We start from the raw sequence: 22,022 nt of genomic DNA, 5'->3' as shown, positions 1-22,022 counted from the left end.
TTTTTTTTGGTGGGGGGGGCGCGGTTATTGTTGGGTAATCTTTTAATCCAGTAATTTTTTATCAAAATCTTGCAGGTGGTACATGCCAGATGGACGTTTTGCAGAGATTAAATGAAGGATCATTTGTCAAGCAGCTGCATCAGGAAAGATTTTTCATGTGTGAGGGAATGTACAAGAAAAGGCATGACAACAATTGTGTCCCTATTCCTGTAATTCACTGGTGGATCAAGTTTAATGGATTTGGAGGATGCCACCAATTTATTTTATTGGTCATTAAAATCTAAGTACCTTCTTAGCTAATGTTTCAATTAAAAATCAAAATACCCAAAGTCTACCTCTCATCTGTACTGTATGCCATTGTGTTCTCTAATATATGGCATTTCTCAGTAGTCTTTGAGTCCATTTAATGAACTGTCTTTTCACCCAGTGAAACTGTTGGTCTTGTGAAGTCCCAGTCCAGCAAACACGTGTATGATTAACTTCATTGCTGCATGGAAACTTGTGAAGGAAACCCAGCCATCTGCCTAAAATTTGGTGTGATAGGAGCTAAGGTTTCTCTGAAAATGCAAGATCCATCTTGGCATTTTATGTGACCATACTGCACATGCAACACAATGAGGTTATCAATGTTTAAAATATAAAAGAAAGTCAAAAGTGAAAGATGGCAAATCTTTCACCTCATGATGCCATCAAAATACAGGAAACAACTTAAGGTCAGCCAACAGGTTGATGCTATGTGGATTCCTGTTCAAAAGAAGAGTGACTGGCCTGCCTTGGAGAGATGTTGGCATTAAGAAAGAGCAACCATATAAAAAGAAATATAAAAATATATCAATATATCAAAAATATATCAAATTTGCACAAACTGATACCCTGGCTTGGACTTTCAGTATGCAGTAAAAGGATGTAACCTGGATGCAGGCAGAACTGATGTTACTCTCCTGCACCTTCAGCTTTTCCAGAAGTTTAGTCTAGACTTAAAAATGTGTTTACAAACTACTGTTGGGATGCTTGGATTAATGATTCTGCTGGTTTACATGTTGCAAAATTAATCACATTGAGTAACAGTGCACTTAACTCCTTCAGCATCATTTGAATTAGATGTCACACTACTGAGCTGATGGTCTTGTGACACAGCAGAGCACTCATCATTTCCATGTGGGTGCTGTGTGCACAGTGGAGGGGTAGCTCAGTCTTGAAATACTTGTACTATGAAAAAAAGAGTTTACTTGGTGGGAAATGGAGAGCTGATATTCTTAATTCAACCCCCTCCAGCTATCATGAAAAATACTGGAGGGAAATAAAAAAAAAAAATCAAACAAAAGCCTGATATTCTTTATTTTTATTATAATTTTAACAACATGAGTAAATTGAAATCTGTAAGCAAAGCAATTACATGAAGAGGGTCTAATAAAGTTGTTCAAGCTACAACCTACTTTGATTGTTGAATCAAACTGAATAAAGCAGGCTGCTTTGATGAGTTTTTAGCTTCCACGAACATAATTGGCAGTGACATCTTTTGCTTTAATGGCAATGGTCTTCTATGGGCTGGGAATTTCATAATCAGCTGAAAGGAGAAAAAATAAAGATAAAAATAAAAATTGGTCACTACTAAAAACAGGAAAATTGCTGAACAAAGTCCTACCTTGGTTCAGCTGGTGAAATCTCACCAGCTTCAGTGAGATTTGATTATTTTAAAATTCTCCCTGGCCTGAGCAGAAGAGCAAGTCAAAATCTGTGGATCAGATTTTTAGAGGTTCCATGACTAAGAGTAATTAAGGATCTTAGAAAACCCAACCAAGCAACCCAACCTGACCACTGTGAAGGTGTTTACAGGTTATTCGCAGGGGAAAAATCTTAATGGTTGGAGCCACATTTCTTTGCAAAAGTTACAGTCAGTGGTCCAGGTTCCAGCCTTGGAATTCAGGGGGAACTTACAAGCTTAGAAAGGGAGTTTTCCCAGGATCACAGCTATAATATTTGGACTGTATTGAGGGAGGAGGAGCGATGCCATAATGTATTCAAATCAAGAGCTGACAACACATCTGCTTTTGCAGCCACTAATATAGCCCCTGGTAGTAACTTCTTAATATCACATCTCAAACCTTCAGAGAAGTGAAACCCATGGCATGTTCCCAAACTATGTCCATCTGTGGTGGTGCTGGAAACGACCCATCTCCAATAGATTAGGAATCTCTGTTTGATGAGATTTGGTCTGTTCTCCCCCTTTGGCAGCTTCTCCAAACCTCACTATCTACCAGCTAGCCTTATGAAACATGAGAAGCACCCCAGTCCTCCTGCTCCCAGCAACCTCACAACCCCTTCCCAGGGAGCATGTTCTCCATCCTTTTGAGGACAAGTACCTGCTTTGCTCTCCATCCAGGAGGCAGTGATATGCAGCAATGTCTTTCTCCAGCTGTTGTTTGCTAGTCAGCAGATTTTCACGATCCCTCTGCTGCTGCTCCGTTTCTACTTTGATTTCTCCCATCTCTGCCTCCAGCTTGGAGATGACAGAGCCTAGGTTCTGCAGTTCGATGTCATGCCAGTGCTTGGCGTCATATAAAGAGTTCTCCAGACCCCTCTTCTGCAAGGGCAAAACAGCAGACAATAAATCAGTCAATTCACATATGCTTCATAGTGATTTTTGTTCAGGTTTGGCTAGTATCTCTATTGACTATATATTTTGAGAATTCCTTTCTTTAGGTACCTCAGTATTAGGTATTACCATTACAAAACTTGAAGTACTTTCACAAGGTGCAGATATTCTTCACATTGTCTAGTACTACACTACCAGGATATCTCGGTGAGATTGAGTATGAATGCACCAAACATGGAAATTTGAAGCCTGGTTGTCAAAGGTGGTACACTTGGAGCACCATTTCAATCAAGAGGAGGCCAGAAATGTCTGATATCTCTGGAAACAGTATCTGGTGGAAAATGGGATTCATTCTTAACTCTGCATCCCAAGACAGGAATGTCCCCCTCAGTAAGTGTGTTGAGTTCACAGAGAATACACCCACTGAAAACCCATCATTCCTTACCAAGGTTCTCAAAGATTCAGTTTCTGCTTGCAAGCTCTGTATTTTGCAGGCAGTTTCATGGAACTCTGTTCTGAGTCCCTCCACCAGCTCTTCCTCCTGGGTTCGCACGGCAGCCACTGTCTCAGCCTGTTGCTGATGAGAGAAGGCGACTGTCATCACAACCTACGCAAGTGACGGTTTAGCTTCCTTACATACCAAACTGATAGTAATATTTTCACAGTTTGTGGCAATTCTGACTCTATGCTTGATTCCTGTGTATTAAATCCCTCGGTTGAACAATTCTGGATACGTCTTAGTGTCAAAATTATCATATTTTCTAGGCATTTACTGTAAAATGGCTTATGCATACAAGTGTATTTATGTTATCCGTGTCAACAACAGCTGTTCAGAATTCATACTTGCATGTTTAAAATTAACTCTAAAGAGAAAACATTGCTGTAATTGTTCATTTTATAGCCATACTATAGTATTTCTTAAAAAGTTGTGAGTCTTCAGAACTACTCACACCTTATTTTTTGCACATAAGATTCTATGAGTCAGAGAGTAAGTCATATCACAGGGGTCAAAAAATTTTCTGTTAATTAAGTCATAAGTTAATTATGCTATTTCCTGCTCTTGTGGCTTGGGGGGTTTTATATGTGTTTAGTTCAGCTTCCTTGAAAATAGGTGAAGGGAAAAGTACCTTAATAAAAATAGAATAGAATTTCTATACTTTTTAATAAGGCCTGAGATCAAGGCTTTTCAGCCCAGAGCTCTCGGCTCTCTAGAAAATACAATTCTTCAGTCAAAACCTACATTTTTTGTGGCTGATGCTAAAATTAAACTATGCAAAATACTTCCATCCCACTCTGAAACTTAATCTTGACCCTGTTCTACTTTTCTGATTATGCATTCTTTTATTTTAAAAATAAGATCAAAATTTAAATACCTAGGACCGTGCACTAAAATTAGGGGGTTTTTTTGTACTACCATGTGAACCCCACACCTTGCATATTGTGAATGAAATAGTCTTGGTGGAAAAAGGTCATTTAAATACCAGTTAAGTCTCAAACAGAAATTTAGATTTAAGAATCTGTGTTGCAGAAGGCTGAATTTCAATCCAAGCACCAAACCTGTCCTTTCCAGCAAATTGCACAGATCCTGTGTTTTCTGGAAATGTTTTGTTGGGGGTGTACTTCAGAGAGTCATAACTCTACCTGACTATTCCTGGTGAACCAGTGATCATGGACCTGCCACTCTTCAGTAAATTTTGTCTCCTAAATTGCGTTGAGAGTGTAGTCTGCACCTTCTTAGGCTACAGGGACTGCAAATGCCTCTTTTTAAAGAGATACACAAGGAAGGGAAGGTGGATTTGCATCTATATTTATAGCCTACACCCATTACCTGAAGTCTGGCTTTCACATTCATCCTGCTGGTGGCCCAGGTGCTACCTATAAATCCAGCTTGCCCTCACCACAGGTGAGATTGAAACCCTTCCAGGAGGGAATACTCATATCTAAGTCAGTGCTAGTAATTTGAAACACCTTGGTCTGAGCTGGTCACAGGTACACCACCGAGTAGGTGCAGAAAAAGGAAATCAATATATTAGGGACCAAGGAAAACCTCACAGAGAGACACTAAAACAAATGGTAATGAAGAGCAAAGAAGTGCAGGGAATTGCTCTCCCATCTGTGATGTCACAAAAGAACAGGGCTAGTTTTTCATTGTGTGGATAATCAAATAATACAACTTAACCACAAAAGATGATATAAACCCACAAGCTTAGCTGATAAAAGCTAAACTCTTGTCATCTGTATACATAGTAGTAATCTGAATTGATCTGTGTCTGTAGGAGATAAGGGACACAAAACTGCATCATCTGGGTTTAATTTGTGGAAAACAAGCCCCCTAGAATGTCTTGCCAGAACCTGTGCAGAACCAGGACTGATAGTTCCAGAAATCTGTGATACCCTGTTTCTTTGTTCCATTAAAAAAAACAAACCAAAACAGGAACAACTGAAACTAGTAAGAGCTTAGGCTACTATGGCTGAGTAGGGGTGGGTTGGCTATCAAAGATATGATAGAGCAGTGTACTAGGAGCTATCAATTTTCTCCCCAAATTATGTCTCTGAGCTAAAAGACCAGATATTGAAGGTGTGAAAGAAATAGGAAGAAATAAGTTATAAGGGTGTTTTTGTACAGGAGAAGCAGGAACAAGCAGGACAGGCAAGTGGGAACACTGAAGGATTTGGTGCCATCAGAGTGATGCTCATTTTGCTGAAACCTGGCAGTGGGTCAGGAACAGATTTTTCTGGGGAAAGATCAAGAGGCTACTGAGGATACCCTGGCCTTTCCAGGCTGCATGTGCTTTGTATGGAGGCACTCTCCAGGCTTGTGTAGTTTATTACTATGTCACTGACTTCCTTTGGACTGTATGAGCTGAAAATCAGGCCCCACAGACTAACTTATTGAAAATTTTGCTTAATAAGTCTGGGATTCTCACAAACTTGATGGGATGTCTGGGATAAACCCCTCTGCTTGGCTTCTTGTATGTTTCCTAGCAATTTTGGTATCACTGTTGTCACAGGATTTTTCTTCTTTATTTTGAAAATTAGCTCAGAGCTTGCACATATGTTTGCAAACATATTCCTTGGTTTTGTTGTTTTTTCTCTGTTTGCTGTCCATGTCCCCTACACCTCCCATGGGAGCTCTTTACCTTGGACAAGGGGTATATGTTTATATGGTTTTGCTAAGTATTTCAACAGCTCTGCTGCAGTTCTGATTTCACAGAATCACAGAATATGCTGAGTTGGAAGGAACCCACAAGGATCATCAAGTCCAGCTCCTGGCTCTGCACAGGCCCATCCCCAGCAGTCACACCCGTGTGCTCAAGAAAACCATCCAAATGCCTCTTGAACTCTGTCAGGCTCGGTGCTGTGACCACTTCCCTGGGGAACCTGTTCCAGTGCCCAAACACTATCTGGGTGAGGAACCTTTTTCTAACATCCAGCCTAAACGTCCCCTGACACAACTTCAGGCCAATCTCTCAGGTCCTGTCACTGGTCACCAGAGAGAAGAGATCAGTGCCTGCCCTTCCTTCTCCCCTCACAAGGAAGTTGCAGACCACAATGAGGTCACCCCTCAGTCTCCTCTTCTCCAGGCTGAACAGACCAAGTGACCTCAGCTACTCCTCACCAGGCTTTCCCTCAAGGCCCTTGTCCATGTTCATTGCTCTCCTGATTTACTCTGCCATTCTCTGCTGTAAGAGCCAACTTGGAATGAGATGGCTTCTAACATATAGGATCATCCACTGAAGTTAATGCTTCAGCTGTGCAAAAATACTTCAGCCAGACACTTTGGAAAATGAGTGATCCTTCATGACAGAGAAAAAGCTGCATTAAAAGGCTGTCTGAGACTCAGCCTCAGAAGAAGAGAATTCCTATTTAAAGGGAATGGTTATCATAATCACTTTTCATTTCTAAGTTAATATCTAGTTTTCCCACTGCTGCCAAAGGAAAAAATACTGGGGAGAAATCAACAAGGAGTCTGTAGTGTAGAGGGCAATGTGCTTTGCCCTTCTTATTTACAGACCCCTGTAAATTATTAAGCAGAGGAACAGCCCTAGTAAGAAGGGTAATAATGGTGGCTTATCCTACACAGAAGGTATCAACTGATTAAGTTTGTTTTCCTTAGCCAACATTTCAGAGCCCTTGAAAGGCTTCCACAGATACCTGCAATATGAGCAGGGCCATTTCCACCAGTGCTTAACTCTGTGCATCCCAAGAAAGCCTTTATATTTAAAAGTGCATTCTCCTTTGGAGTTGGACCAAAATAGTTTAGATTTTTAACATCTTTTCTGTTTTAAAAAAACCCTGAAAACACCCAACCCTCAAAGATATTGCAGAATATTAGAGAGATGTTGTGTTTGTTTGATATCCTGTGATGTTGGAGTGGGTTACAGAGTGCTGACCTTGGTACGCAGCAGGGCACCTGTCTCAGCACGATTCTTTTCAATGTCTCTCTCCCAGTGGATTCTGATTTTTTCCAGAATGTCATCCAGGCCACTTCCCAGGGGAACATCAAGTTCTTCCAGCTGTGATCCAGCAAGCTGCTTGTATAATACCTTCACATCCTTGAACAAAAATAACAAACATAAAGAAAGTGAACTGGACAATTGAATGGTATCTTCAGAGAAGCTCAAGGAAGAGCTCTTTTGGTGCCACAAGCAGAGAGAGTAATTAAATTTGGTCCCAAAATGTATCTCTACATTAATGATTTAGTGCAGTGAATGGTTTCTTTTTCAGATGTGGATTTGCCTTGCTTCTGCATGGAGTCTCTTCCTGCAGATCTAGAGTACTGGAAGAGTTTTCCCCTTGGTGAAAGGAGACTGAAGCCCTGCACCAAAGCAGTGCCTGGAGCAGCCCTCTCCACAGTGACAAGTTTCTCCAGCAGCCAGTGCCTGACATGTGCACACTGTGCAGCTGGGACCCGAAATCACTACATATATTGCCAGTAAAGCTGCAGTGTGGACTTTGGGCCAAGGAACTAACAGCTTACAGGATATCAAAAATTCTTCCCTTGCTGCTGCACCAAGCAGGAGCATGGGCCTGCATCTACTGGAAGATACAAGATGTGCAAAGCAGCAGGAGCTCTACAGCCTCGCAGCTTGTGTGAGACAAGTGTGTGCTTTATGCATGTGCATGTCAGATGAGGATTCTCTTCTGTGGCAGCATTCTGTTCCTTCTTTACATTTAAATGCTCCAAAAACATCCAGTAAGCCGTAGAGAGTTAGGAGGTCTAGAATTGCACAGTTAAAGGTAGCACATCAGTTGTACATTGTGTTCAGGAACACAAGAATTAATGAGATGTTTCACATGTATCTTAACTGTCTGGCACTATAATCCTTTTATACCAACCTGCTTATCTGTGTTATTGGCATAAAAAAAAAAAAAAAAAAAAAAAAAAAAAAAAAAAAAAAAAAAAAAAAAAAAAAAAAGTTTAAAAGCATCTGGGAATTGTATTTGTAAGCAATGGCCCCTGACAGTGACAATACTGGAAAAAATAGATGGGAATCATGTGAATTATGAACCTGCAAGAATGCAAACCTCAAAATGTGCCCACTCCAAGTTCACAAAAGCTTCAAAAGGACTTGGCATGGATTTGCTAGTGGGTGCACCAGTGGAAAGAAAGGTTTGAATTAGTTCAGGAAAGTCGTTGGGACTTTGTAGTGCCAGAGTTCAGCAATAGTTGCTTCTAGCCTTTATTCTGTGACTTCTCTTAAGCAGCTTCCCCTGGTGCTGCTGCCATGGGAAAACCAGGCCTGTGCTGAAGTGGTTCTGCAAATGCTCAGGTACTCCCAAAAGGTAAAGAGAAAAGCATCTTTCCACTCTGCAAGTGGCTCCTTGCTGGCTACATGAGGGTCAAGGTGGTGCTCTCATTAAGCCATAGCTACAGACAGAGAACAACATCAGCATCAGCTTTTCTGGTTTCACAGCAGTCATTACACTACTTGGAGGTTTAAAGAGAATCTTGTTTATTTCTATCATGCTTCTTTTTACTCTCTTATCTAAAACAACTTCAATCTTCTCCTGCCATGCACTGGTGATGAAGCCACTGATTATTTTCTGCAGAATGCCAGTCTTGGAATTAGACTGATGCAAGCAGGGAGCCGGTGATGCAACCTCATCTTGGCAAGCCAGTGTTGCTGAAATCTTGTGGTTGGAGGAACAACTGGTAAGAAATGTAAGGTAGGATAGTTCCTTGCCTTCATGAGCCATCACATTTCAAGCTCTATCTTACTTTTGAGGCACCAGTACATTTGCTTGTTGTCCCTTATGAGGGATTACTAACAACTCCATATTCAAGTCCCCATGAATAAAGATGCTGATTTGTGTTCAATCCTGAAATCCCTGCTGAAGAAAGTAAACCACCTTTATGCAAATAGTATTGGTGAATGCATTAAGTGGGAAAGTATTGCAAAATTTGGTAGTGTGGGCTCCTCTTCTGGCTGCCTGTCTGTGGTAGTACATCCTCCCCACTTGCTCAGGCCTCCCTGTGCTTTCAGGAATACTTTATAAACCTCAGCCTTAATCAATCAATGGCTCCTGGGCAATTAAGCTTCCCTTGAGTTTATCAGAAACATTGTTTGTTCCTAGGAGCTTCTGTTGCCCTAACAAAGGAAGGGGACAAGATAGTCAGCTATCCTAGCATAACCTTGGAATATTATTTGCCTGAATCACAGCCCAAGTGGAACAATATTTCTGTTACAGGATTTCTGAGGAAAACTCCAGTAATTACCATCTTGGATTACAGCCAGGATGGAGATTGACAGATGACTGGAACCAATCATCTTGGGACTCTATAAACAGGAGTCCTGAGTGAGGCCCTTTGAGATCTCTTGGACTTCAGTGGGCAGCAATCTCCCTCTGACTGGCAGAGAGCTCTGACCTCCCAGAGCTAGCAAGCTCTCAAGTTGCAATACTCAATATTTGTTGCCAAATGCTGATGGTGGGGCCTGGGATTTCCCCATTAGTCCTCAAGGCTCAGCCCTCACCTGCTGAGAGGTGCAGAAGCATCTGATTTGAGTATTGCACTGAACTGAGGGAAATTTTTATCAGGCACTTTTGTACAAACTTCTTCATGTCTGTTTGTGTGAGTGTGTGAATTGAATTAAATACCCTATAGTAAGTATAGTATGAATACTGCCATCCCAGGCCTACAGTTAAGTTACTGCTGTGCTTATAGGAAATCCTATTGGATCATTTTGTAAATGTTAAATTAGTCAGTGATCAGGTGCTGACAAATCCTTTAGCTATAAACCATTGACCATATTTGAGGTAAAGTTTGGACTCAGCTGCACCTAATCTCCATCAGGAGTTCAGAAAGCAAGGGGGTCTGCTCTGAACCCCATGACTTAATGGGAGGGCCTCCCCTAATCCTTTTGAACCTTTATCCTTTAGCACCTTTACCCTCTTTATCCCTGATTTCCATGTAAACCAGTCTAGATTGATCCTAATCCCATTTTCCTTTGTGAGCTTCATTATACAGTAAGTAATAAAATAAACCTTGCCATCAAAGTTAAATTGCACTTTCACATCTCATATTAAACCTGCTTTGGCCAGCACCTTTGATGATGATACTTTAGAGCCACTCCTTCATGCCACTGCCCCTGTGACTTGCTTCAATGTTGTGTTTCTCAAGCAAGAATCAGTTTTAGGAATTGAGCACCTTGCTAAGCCAAGCAGGGTATTTTCATAAGAACCTGGTTAATGCTCAACATAAGTGCAGCAGGAGCAGAGCTGCTGCCCTGCACATGCAGTTTCTCCTTCCATCAGATCCCACAGCTGAGATGTGCACATACATGACTGTGCAGACCCTTGACCATCGTGTGGTGTCTGACAAGAAACGAAGGGATGGCGTCTCTTCCACCTCACATTTACCAAACGAGAAAGGGTTAGCACCTACATGTAAGTAATTTGATCATGCCTCAGGGGTTAGTCCTATGAGTTAAAAGAGAAGGAAGAAAGAGGAGTAGGTTTCAGGAAAATCCCCCCGCCCAGACACGGCAGGCAGAGTTTTTAATGTTTGCTTTGCACTAGATGTATGATACCAACCAGATGAAACAGGCACACATTGGCTTTGCAGTGTCCTGAGTCTGGACTTACTTCTTCATGATTCTTTGACAGCAAAGTTAGTTCTTCCTTCATGCTTTCTATCTGACTCTCCAGATCCATTTTAGTTAAATTAGCATCATCAATCACTTTATAGAGGGAATTAATTTCATCTTCCACTGCCTTTCTGAATGGCTGCTCATTTTCATACCTGCAGAGAAAAAAAAAAAAAAAAAGCCAAACTTCAACACAGCACAGCTCAGCAAGTACAACCTGTCTTTTTTTCCTGAATGACACTACTTCTGTTAATTAGTGAATATGTCCCAGACAGACACAGAAACACAAGACAGTATACTTTGCTGTCACCTTGTCTCCTCATACTTGAAGTTAACTGCCTGAAGTGCCCTGTCATTAATTCAGAATGTAAGAAAACAGGCCAAGCTAGCAGTGTGTGCTACAGTGGTTATTAATCTGATAGGATTCCATAAAAAGCTTGGAGAGGCTCATGGTTTCTTGCAAGATCCGATATTTATATACAGTATCACCATGGGTGGCTTTTTCTCAATTGTCTTGGCTGTAAAATGAGAATACTTACTCACTTGTCTACATAAAAACCTTTTAGAAAATGGTTAAACTAAAAACATGCACATCAAGCCTTACTTTTACTAACGGACATGCTGATGGAAGTCTGGTCTATGTTCCAGGGTCCTGCCCCATCCCTAAGACCAAATCCCAGTAGTATCAAAATAAAGAGGAAATTTCTGTGGTTGGTTTGTCAGCTAGAATTGCTGTTGGAACAAATGGCTCACTTCCAAACCATGGCTGTAATGGTAGGGAAATTTTGGCAAGCAGATTCTATTCCACAGCACTGCTTGCTGCATTGCTGTTGTTTTTAACTTTTTGGTTCAGGCTTTCCATAGAGAACGTGGATTGCATTGTGAATCTCCTTGGGTGGGAGACATTTGTGCCAAACCTGTCCAACCTGGGGACCTGGTGGCCAGGAAGGTTAGACAGGAGGGGCTGGCAGGTTAGTTGGGAACCTGCTCCATTAGTTGGGAACACTTTGCTCCTTGATAGCCACCTTCATTGCTGGGAGTTTAAAACTTGGGAGAGTGGCAGCTGATCCCAGGAGCTTTCACTATGCAGTGGATTGATTCAACACTGTTTTTGTTATCTAGATTGCTTGTCCAAGTCAGCTGACACTTCTAAAAAGTACTTTTTAAAACCACATAAAATATGAATGTGACTTGCTGGATGTAAAGCCAAATGAGTATCTCAGAGTTGTACCTTTCTGAAATAAAAGGTAAACTTAAGGATGATTAACACATTTTGGTTTTATGATTAAATAAAATAATTCCAGAGAGAGAGAAAAAATAAGTTTAAGAGATTATAAAAACCATAGGATATAAAAATCAATTAGTTTGAAGTCCAGTTTTTGTGTCAGAGCTTGCAAAAAGCTATTTGTAAATGAATGAGACCATTATGAGTAAAAAAAGCTAGAAGGATCACATCTCCTGAGTAAAATCTAAAGAGCTTTATGCACTCATACACGACTATTAGGCTTTTCAAACAATAAGACAATAAAAAAGTAGTTTGCCAGTGTTTAAAATCTTCTTCTATTACTTATTTTTCTCAGTAAAGAAAAGGAAAATCAGCGCAGCCCATTTCTGTTTTCTTGTCTTGCCATTTCTACCCTGATGTGTGTAGTGGTGCAGTTTTCACTTTGTGGCTATAGCAGAATGATTATTACTTCCAAAAACACTTGGTTTTGCTACTGAAGTACTGAAAATTACAACTAAAAAGCACATGGATGTTTGCCTTCATAAAATGCCAACCTAATTTTGAATGAATACCGACCTGTCAGTGAGAGACCAATGTCTGTGTTAAGACAAATGTCTGTGTTAAGAATAGCTTAGGTAATTTTGCTTGTGCTTGTCCACATTTTTGTTACTATGAATCTTCAAAATCTTCCAAAATAATGTTAGCACCATCATCATTTTTCTCCCAAATCAGGGAGTTGAATATGAATATAGAACTTGAAAAAACAAGCCCATTCTACTCCCTAGCATCACACCCCTACATATTAAGCATTCACAAAGGCAAAGTTTAAAGAAAGTGGCCAGCTGGGTGCCACCACAGGACTACCTGTCTTTAAAATCTTCAGCACAGGCTTGAATATTCTCGGTGTGCAGCATAAGACGAGCATTTTCAAGGACTGCTTCACCCACCTAGAAGAAAGATACAACAGAGCTCAAGCAATGAAGAGCTTCAGCACATGTATCTTAAGCAGATGTACAGCTTTGATTCTGAAAATAATCCTTTATCCTGGGGCTGTTAAAGTGACTCATTCCAGATAACTTAATCAATTATTTTTGTACATATAAGTTCACAAATCCTCTGCAAATAGGCTGTAACTTGTCAACAAACTGCTCCCTCCTCCTAAGCCCTCATCGTCTTGTAGCAACACATTTATTCTGATCACCATCTCTTTGCAAGGGGCAAAATTCATTGCTGTGCTCAAGGTATTTTCATCATTCAAGTCCCACTTATACTTTCTAGATACAATTTAAGCAGCACTTATGCAGTTCCTATTCTACTTCCCATATCAGCAGTCCTCTTCAGGGTCGTCCTCCTCAGGGAGCCAGGGAATGCTTGTTGCTCCTGCCGCCTGCGAGCCCTCCTCAGCTCCCAGAGCGTCGTTTTCCTTCTCCTATGGGATCCTCTAGGCTCTTGGCATAGATATGAGACCTGAGAAGCCTTCAAAGATTATTACACTGATTGGAAAGACCGTGCAAGTCAGACTGTGGTATCATTGCTATGGCTCTGGGGTGTATCTCTAATGTCCAAGAGGCACTTGAGGGGTAAGTAAGGCTTGTGACTCAGCAGCTTGTTGTGATTCAGGAAGGTTACATAAAATGATAAAAAGATAAAAAAGGCCACTGCCTGCCCTGGAGTCACACAGGCACTGAGCTATGGAGGTGACCAAAGACATGCAGAATTCAGGACCAGGCTTGGAGTGATCACCTCTGCAAGTAACTCTCTAGGAGCTCCAGTCACTGTCACTCTGGAAAACCTAAACAGAGTATTTCTTTGGTCTTTTCCAGAAGACACCCATGAAGATTTACAGTCAAAACTAAATCACCTCATGAATAAGAGCAGATTTTTAAGCTGTCCAGGACAGTTCTTGAAGCAGAAAAATCTTTCCTTAGATAATTAAGTCTGTAACTAAGATTGCAAATCACCCAAGGCATTCTGCTTCTCCAAAGTGAAACACACCATGCAATGTGGAAGCATCAAGGCTGCATCCAGACAAGTTATCTCAAGTGGATCTCAAGTGGGATTGTTGCCCTATGTTCTCACCTGCCCTGAGGCTGCTTGGTGATGGGGTAGAGGTGGGCATGCAAGAGTGAAGCGTTTCTAGGTGGTAATTAACATTTACCCTCATGGAGAGTGGCTTACTGCTCCAAATGTCTTACAAATGTTTGGACCAACAAATTTGTAATACCTGAAGGCATCTGGTAAGGAGAAATGTGGAGAAATAACCTGTTCCTTCACTATCCATTATGCCCATAATGGATCAAGGTGTTAAAAGCACTTTACATCTCAATCTGATGAGGAACAAGAGTTAGAAAAGTGGTTTTCTTAATTCTCACCTCCTGTTACGAAAAAACAGGGAAGGTGGCTGGGCTGAAGCTTGTTTCACACCATTGCATGGGGAACCTCTTTTTCTTCAATAACTGTGGGATTTCTTGGCCAATTCCAAATAATATGATAAAGGAATAGACCATCTCAGAGATGTGTAAATGTGTTAGAACATCCAGTTCTAACACATTTCATGAAAATAGCATCTGGACAGAGGAGAGAGGTTCTGTAAATACTGCTGCTCAGGGGTAAAAAAAATGCCCCAATTTCAGCATGGGAAAATTGGGGAGTGCAGCAAGAGCACAGGAGTCAGAGATGTCACAAAAGCCACAGGTGTGGGCAAAGAGATGGTCCCTCACCACACACCAGCCTGCCCTGTTGTGCAGCACACAAGTACAGAAGAATTCTGTGTGCTCATTTCCACACAGAACTGGCTGCTCTTCATTGTTCAACCTCTTATTACCGTTTCCCTGATTTTTTGCAGCCCCATTTCACCAGCACTATCCTAACTCCCCAAACCCTGGGTTGTCCATCTGTGGTATTTCAGAGCAGCTGAGAAGAGCTGAGACTTTGGGGACCTGCTATTCTTCTGTCCTCAGGTCTCCTTGCACCAGGACACCTGAGTTTCTAATGAAGGATGGAGAATTGTCATTTAGTCAGCACAGAAGCAGATGGACTTCTTTGACACAAGCTCTGAAATCTTGGTTGCTTTCTTTTTCTACCTTCTTTTTCTTTATTTTCTTTTTTTCTGCAGAAGTTATTTTGTCTTCCTGACAACTCATACATGTGTGGATCTTCACAGAAGCTTTCATTCTTTTCCTGACTCAATCAAGGAGCAGAAATGCTGCCCTGTGATTTGCCCTGCTCTGTTGAAACAAACGCATTTGCCTCCAGCAAGGATTGCACATAGTTACAACATCTGACCTAAAGTCTGATGAAAATTAATGTCTTTGAGTGAATTGGGAGCATCCTGTGAGAAAAAGTAACATTAAATCCTGAGAGCTGCACAGTGTCACTCAGAGGCACGTTAATAGCAAAGTTTAGAGGCTGCATCCAGCATGAAAGGGCTTTTGGGCTACAACAAAAGCAGAAGCAGTCAATAGCTGGTGAACTGCTGCTGCCTGGATTTCTGCATCTATATGGAAACAGACTGGTTTTTGAAAGTGTTTTTCATTAGTGGTTTTGTGGATTTATTGAGGCATTTGAGGTGACTTTTATCTGCCCCACAGTGGATGTTTTAACCATAATCCTGAGGATTCAGTCAATACCCCAACCCTCCTCTTCATAGAGGAGAACCAACTGTTAAAGCACAGGGCTTAGTCAGAATGTCCAGGGCTTTGTAAAACTGCACAAAATCCTGAACTCTGCCATTTAAGTAAAAATGGTATAAACTACCCCCCAAACTAATGTTTGGAAGACTTCAGGGATGACTTGCAGGCAGCAAGTCTTGGAAACCAGCACACATCAACTTTTCAGCCCTTCTGGAAATCACCCATGTACGCTTTAAATCTGACAGTGAACTTGAAGGGTAAGTAATTAGACAGTGGTTTCTAAAACTGTCTAACATGATATGAACCATGTTTCCTGAGAAATTCCCTCTAATTTGCATGAGCTGTGAAAGCCCGTTCCTAGGCTCTAGAAGAAGAGATCTAAGTCTTCCATTTGGTAGCTCTTTTGTTTGATTTAATTCTCCTATTAATCAACAGCTGGATACAAACACACAGCATTAGTGAGACAGATTTGTAGCCACTGTGCTGACACACACACTAAAACCCATGATGCAGCAGTTTAGGAAACACCCTTCTTTGTGTCCATTGGGAATGAGAGGCCTTGCAATGCTGCAAGCACTTAGACATTGCCTCTTCTGCTTGTAAAGCATAAGGCAGTGCTGGCCTGCCTCACAGAGCTTCTTGGAGGCTTAAGTCACTCATGCTGATGTGACATTCAAAGAGCCAAAATGGGAAGAGTTAAAAAAAATGGAGATATTATTACTAGTAATAGCTCCTTTTAGTCACACATTGTCTTGCAACACTCGGTTCTGTGATGCACATACACCTTTTGATCACAATTTTTTTCAGCTCTTGAATTAACAGCGAATATTCATGGTTTAAACATCTTAACTACAAAGCAGCAACATTTTTCTTTGATTTCATTGTGATTCTGTGGACATGAAAATGCAATGTTAATTTTTTGGAAGAAAAGTCTCATCAAAATCTGCATCAACATGCTGGCCCATTTGCTGGGTTACAACTGGCATCAGGGATAAAACAGCTGCTTCAGGGGAGTGGGCAGATGCCAGACTTGATAAAGTGTGAAGTGATACAGGCACTTACAGGGAGAATTTACTCCTTATCCCTGGCGACTAGCAACTTCTGATTTTTAACAGAGATTTGGCCAAGTTTGGCATGGCAAGATTTACTGTGCTGTTCAAATTCTTAGCTGTGCTTTATCTGTAGCTTTGTATACTTTTGCTGTTCTTACAAATGTCTAAATCCTTTCCAACTGCTACTAAATTCATGGCCTCAGATGTGGCCTGTGATAATGAATCTCATGGTTTAATTATTCATGTAATGGAAACTTCTCTGGCTCATAAGTTCACTTCAGTAAAGCCAACGCCTCCGTGGGGAAAGATCAGATGTCGATCGAGTCATTCCTTCCACACATGCAAGGCAATAGTTGATACCAGACCATTGCCTCCAATACGTTTTAATTCACAACTAAAATCAGGCTAAAAGCCTGCAGCCCACTGCCAAGCAATAAACTCTTAATGGTCTTGGTCATGCTCTCCATGATGAACCTTTTCTCAGAGCCTGAAGGAGGAAACCTCAAAGGCTGCAAGAGCAGCATTTGTTGCATCGCCTCAGGTAAGGTAATACCTGGAGAGAGGCTGAGATTGATGGCTCCTTTGCTGATTCCTGCTGCATCCAGGGAAATTCAACTTTATGTATAAATCAAGTATTTTATAAGTACAGAAGTACTTATAAGTATTTTATAAGTACAGAACTGCATCAAAGAATGCCTGGTTCTCAAAGCAGGAGAAACCTCTTAAAGACATGATCTGTAAACTGTAATGTTGCCCAAGCACCAGGAGAAAACCTCACACCCCCTCACAGCTGCCTGTGAAGGCAGCCCAAATTTATGCTTTTGGAGGAGGCTGAGAGAACATAATTAAAACTAATTCACTGCCATCCTCTGTAGGGCAGTTGATCAAGCTTTATGCCATTTTGTGGGAGTTTGTTGTATCCTTAGATGAGTAGCAGAGTCTGTGTCACCCATTTCCAGACACTGATCACACACTCTGTTGTGCTGGAGTGTGTCACAAGTAACACTCAGCAGCTCTTCTGACCCTGCACTGAATAAATTAGTGGGTATGAGTCCAAATGTGGCAATTCCTCAGACTGTTAGACTTGTGTATTCTCCAGGCTTAATATTCACACTGATTAAATGCTGATAGAAAGGCCAAGTGCAAATAAAAGTAGCTCTGGAGGTCTGTCAAATGCTCCCAACTATGCACAGGATGTCATGATCAGTCACAGCAGTGATAAAATTGGTCCAGGATGTTGATTCCTTCTTCTGCTTTTGTGTTTACTCCTGTGATCTGAACTGCACTGTGTGTCATCTCATAGACAAAATAAATCTCAGTGTCTCCCATGCAGCTGTAATTGAACAGTCATGGAGGCTGAGCTACCCTCTTGTCTCTGTAAATTCACTCAGATTGTTCCAAGCATCCACTTCTCCCAGGTGCTGCCCTGTTCCCTGGGAAGGAATTGCCATTGCAAACAGACTCCTAGTCTGCAGAAGAGACACATTTGATTAGAGGTTGAATTATCTGTCTAGAGATAGAAGAAGACCAGGATGAAGCCCGGTGAAGAAGAGTATGCACAGGGTAAAATTTATATTTTCGTCATGAAATTGTACTTCTGTCACATGAATTCCTCTTGGCAAAGATTTCTCATTTCCTTCTTTTCCTACAAAAATCCTCTCATCTTGTGCCTGTCCCAATTAGTGTATGCCCACCTGCTCTGCTAAAAGCCAGCTGCCCAGGCAGATAATTGACCCTGTGAGCTGGATGGTGGCTTTCCATCATTTAGCTCCCACCAGTGATCCCTTGCTGCAGCCAGAGCTCTGGCAATTGCAAGGAAAGATGAGTGGTTTTTCCTGAGGGACCCTGCACTCACACAGCCCCTCTGAGTCACTCGCTGACATGTTTTTTCCCTGATCTCCTGTCTGGGACATGTGCTGGCACCAAGGTGGTTTTGCTAGCAATGCAACTACCCAAAATTTGGGATGCTGGAGCACATCCCTGGAAGGGCAGGAGAGAAACGGGACTTCAGGTCTGCTGGGGTCTCTCCTGTGCCACTGCAGAGATGGGCCTGTCCCATTTGTGATTTTGAGACCAAAGGAGTCTTTGTGGCCATGTCCTTGTCTTCTCATTAGCAGGGCAAGAGGAAAGAGCTCCTGCTTAGACCTCCTCCCAATTGTGTATTTTTCTTCGCTGCTTCTTGTTCAGAAACTGTTCTATTGTGGGTGTTTGGGCTAAACCAGGTGCCTGCTCCAGTGGTTTTTTCCCCCCAAAACTTTCATAGCTGCTTTATGCGAATGGCACCAAGGGGATTTACAGCTGCCAGTCATCTCTCCCCACTGAACCCATGAGCCTGGCTGGGAATGGGGTGCTCAGATGCTTTCAAGAAGCTGAAAATGGGGCATGCCAGTCTTAGAGAAATCAAGGTGGATGTGGACACCTGCAGAAAACCTGAATATATTTACAGAAGTTACATTTAGGAATGTATCTGCCAGGTGTCTCTCATTTCTGTTACACCTTTCTCCTGAATGCCTTTTACTTTTCTATTTGGGAGTGTTGTGGCAGGAGGGTCTTGACTTCATATGATTTCAGCTGTTTCTGCAGCAACTGATTTTGATGTTATTTTAATAAATGTGATGGGTTTGATGTTGATGCAAGCATAATTTTGCCAATTAGCTCCAGGACGAATTACTTAATTGGTGTTTGGGCTGGATAGGGTCCTACTTTCATTTTTGGTTAAATGCTTAATAAAAAAAGCAAAGAAATCTATTAATCAGAATTGTACATAACAACTTGGATCACATCCGTGAATGACAAAACCCACTAAGTGATGCCTCTTTTATTGATTTAATTGAAGCAATTCAGAAAATTTTATGTGTTCTCTGATGTGTTTTGATAGTTAAATGGATATGGATGATGCTGGTCTTTTTCTCTTCTTTTCTATGATACTCACAAATGCTATTTCTACATGGCTTTATTTTTCTGATTTTCCTGTAGGAAGAGCCCAATATTCAGGCTAGATTTCATTTTGAGATATTCTCATTCACTCATAAAAAGGAGATAGAGGCAAGGGTGACTACAAAGAAAGGTTGAAAGGAAAGCAATTTGGATGAAAAATTATTACATGAGCGGCTTCATCTGCACTGGGGGTTTATATAATGAAAAATCAAACAGTCCTTCCTAAAATACCTATGATCCCACATTTTTGGTCTTAACCACAAATCCCTGTTGGATTTACAGGTAAAATCTACAACTATGAAATGAGATGCTGGTCTGGAGAACATGGGATGGTGGCGGCAAAGGATTAACTCCTGTCTCCTATTAAAGCTCCCATCTTCCCCAGTGAGACAATAGGTTCAAGGAGATGGCTTCTTGTACCCCAGATCAGAGCACCCCTTTACTTAAGCAGCTGCTCCCTTCAGGAATTAGTAATGTCATTTACTAATACTGAAAGGTAGCAACTTGAAAAGCTGGTGCTTAAGTGGGTGTTTCTGCTGACACGATCTTTGTACAACAGCTTATGCCAACACATGTAGAGTTCAAGCAACTTTTGTAGCATTCCAGGAGAACACCTGCCCTAAAAATGCAAAGTAAAACTGGCCAGCCCAAGTTGGAACACACAATTGTCCCAGGCAATTTAAAGTTGGCTTTCAGGCTTTCTGAAGACAGTGATGGCATTTTTTGTGCCTGCACAACCACTGCTGGGAAGAGGTGTGTGAGATGCCACACTCCAGGTCTTTGGAATCCTGTCTGCTCCCACTGGCTGGGAGCTGGGGAGCCAGGCTTGTGTGGTGCTCCAAGACTTCAGCAGACAGAGCCCTGTGACTGCTGTAAGCAGGACCTGCAAGGCCTTCCTGGGCAGCAAAAGGAACCCCTTCTTGTCCATGAGGTCAATACAGACACGATTTCGCAGCCCCACAATAAACATTTGTGCCCTATGGAGAAGGTGGGAGTAAGGGATGGTGGGGTGATGGCAAAGGAAAGGAAGGGAGTCACTCATTTGTACTCATGTAATTATTATTTTTAAATAAATAAAGCTTTTGAAAATATTATTAAGCCAACAAGGGAATAACGTAAAAATCTAAATTGCTGATTAAAAAAAAAACAACCCTCAACGTGCTTGTAATGATATCATGTTGAGAGATAACCTCATTCAGTCCTAGCAGGTTTCTTTCAATGATTTTGATACTCAGTGTAATAACCACAGATTAAAAAAAAAATAAATAAATAAAAAGGAACAAAACCCGACCTGTTCTAATCAGCCCAGACTTGGCGCCTTGGGGTGCATTACATGCGGGCAATGCCCGAGGCAATTCTCCTGCTTAATAGGCATAATAATGCTAATTATTATGAAGATAGATTTTAAACCCTCTGTCAGACGGCGCTCCTGAGCAGCCCTGTCCCTGTCCCTGTCCCTGTCCCTGTCCCTGTCCCTGTCCCATCCCTGTCTCATCCCTGTCCCGGTCCCTGTCCCTGTCCCAGTCCCTGTCCCTGTCCCATCCCTGTCCCTGTCCCATCCCTGTCCCATCCCTGTCCCTGTCCCTGTCCCATCCCTGTCCCTGTCCCATCCCTGTCCCATCCCTGTCCCATCCCTGTCCCTGTCCCTGTCCCATCCCTGTCCCTGTCCCATCCCTGTCCCATCCCTGTCCCTGTCCCTGTCCCTGTCCCATCCCTGTCCCGGTCTCTGTCTCTGTCCCTGTCCCTGTCCCTGTCCCTGTCCCTGTCCCATCCCTGTCCCATCCCTGTCCCGGTCCCTGTTCCTGTCCCTGTCCCTGTCCCTGTCCCTGTCCCTGTCCCTGTCCCGGTCCCTGTCCCATCCCTGTCCCTGTCCCGCCCGGGCTCACCTGGTGGTAGATGGCCTCCCAGCTCTCCCGCAGCGCTCCCCAGCTGCCCACGCTGGCCGCCTTCTTGTCCAGGTAGACCCTGATGTGCTCCTCCAGCTCCTGGTTGACCTGCTCGAGCGCCCGCACCTTCTCGATGTACTCCACCAGGCACCCGTTCAGGCTTTCGTAGGAGAGCCCCCTGCCCTTGTCCAGCCCCGGGGCCAGGGGCACGGCGGCGGCGGAGCTGCGGAGGCCCTGCAGGAAGACGCTGCTGATGCCCAGGGCCCTGCGGGACACGCGTGTGCCCAGGCTGCTCACGCCGCCGGTGGGGACGGTGCCCACGTAGACGCCGGGGGGTCTGGCCAGGCTCCCCCCGCCGCCCACGCTGACCCGGCGGCCGGGCGGCCCCGAGCTCTCGGCGGGGGAGGCGGAGGGCTGCTGCCCCAGGAAGGACGACCGGCGCCTGGGCAAGGGCATGTCGTGGCTCCGGCCCGCCGAGCACCGCCGCTCGCCCCGCGCTGGCGGGAGGGATGTGCCGAGCCCAGCGGGTCGCGGCTGCCGCGGGGTTTCGGCTTTGTGCAAAGACGGCTTTCTGGAACGGGGGGCTTTGTGCCGCCCCGGAGCG

At 42.9% G+C, this 22,022-nt stretch overlaps 1 protein-coding gene across 1 annotated transcript; it reads right to left on the bottom strand.

Annotated features, from left to right (window-relative positions):
* Positions 1–1,015: 1,015 nt before the first annotated feature.
* BFSP2 (beaded filament structural protein 2) lies at positions 1,016–21,874 on the bottom strand (the record flags this gene model as incomplete). Its single annotated transcript, XM_083877126.1, has 7 exons — positions 1,016–1,567; positions 2,364–2,584; positions 3,042–3,173; positions 6,991–7,152; positions 10,685–10,841; positions 12,776–12,858; positions 21,419–21,874. 7 exons carry the CDS (start codon positions 21,872–21,874, stop codon positions 1,564–1,566), a joined length of 1,215 nt encoding a protein of 404 aa, XP_083733252.1. The 3' UTR covers positions 1,016–1,563.
* Positions 21,875–22,022: the final 148 nt, after the last annotated feature.

The sequence above is a fragment of the Zosterops lateralis genome (assembly GCF_965231275.1).
Source record: "Zosterops lateralis genome assembly, chromosome: 1".
Classification (NCBI taxonomy): Eukaryota; Metazoa; Chordata; class Aves; order Passeriformes; family Zosteropidae; genus Zosterops; species Zosterops lateralis.
Note: the sequence above shows the minus strand (reverse complement) of the source record. Positions and strands in the feature narration are given on the sequence as shown.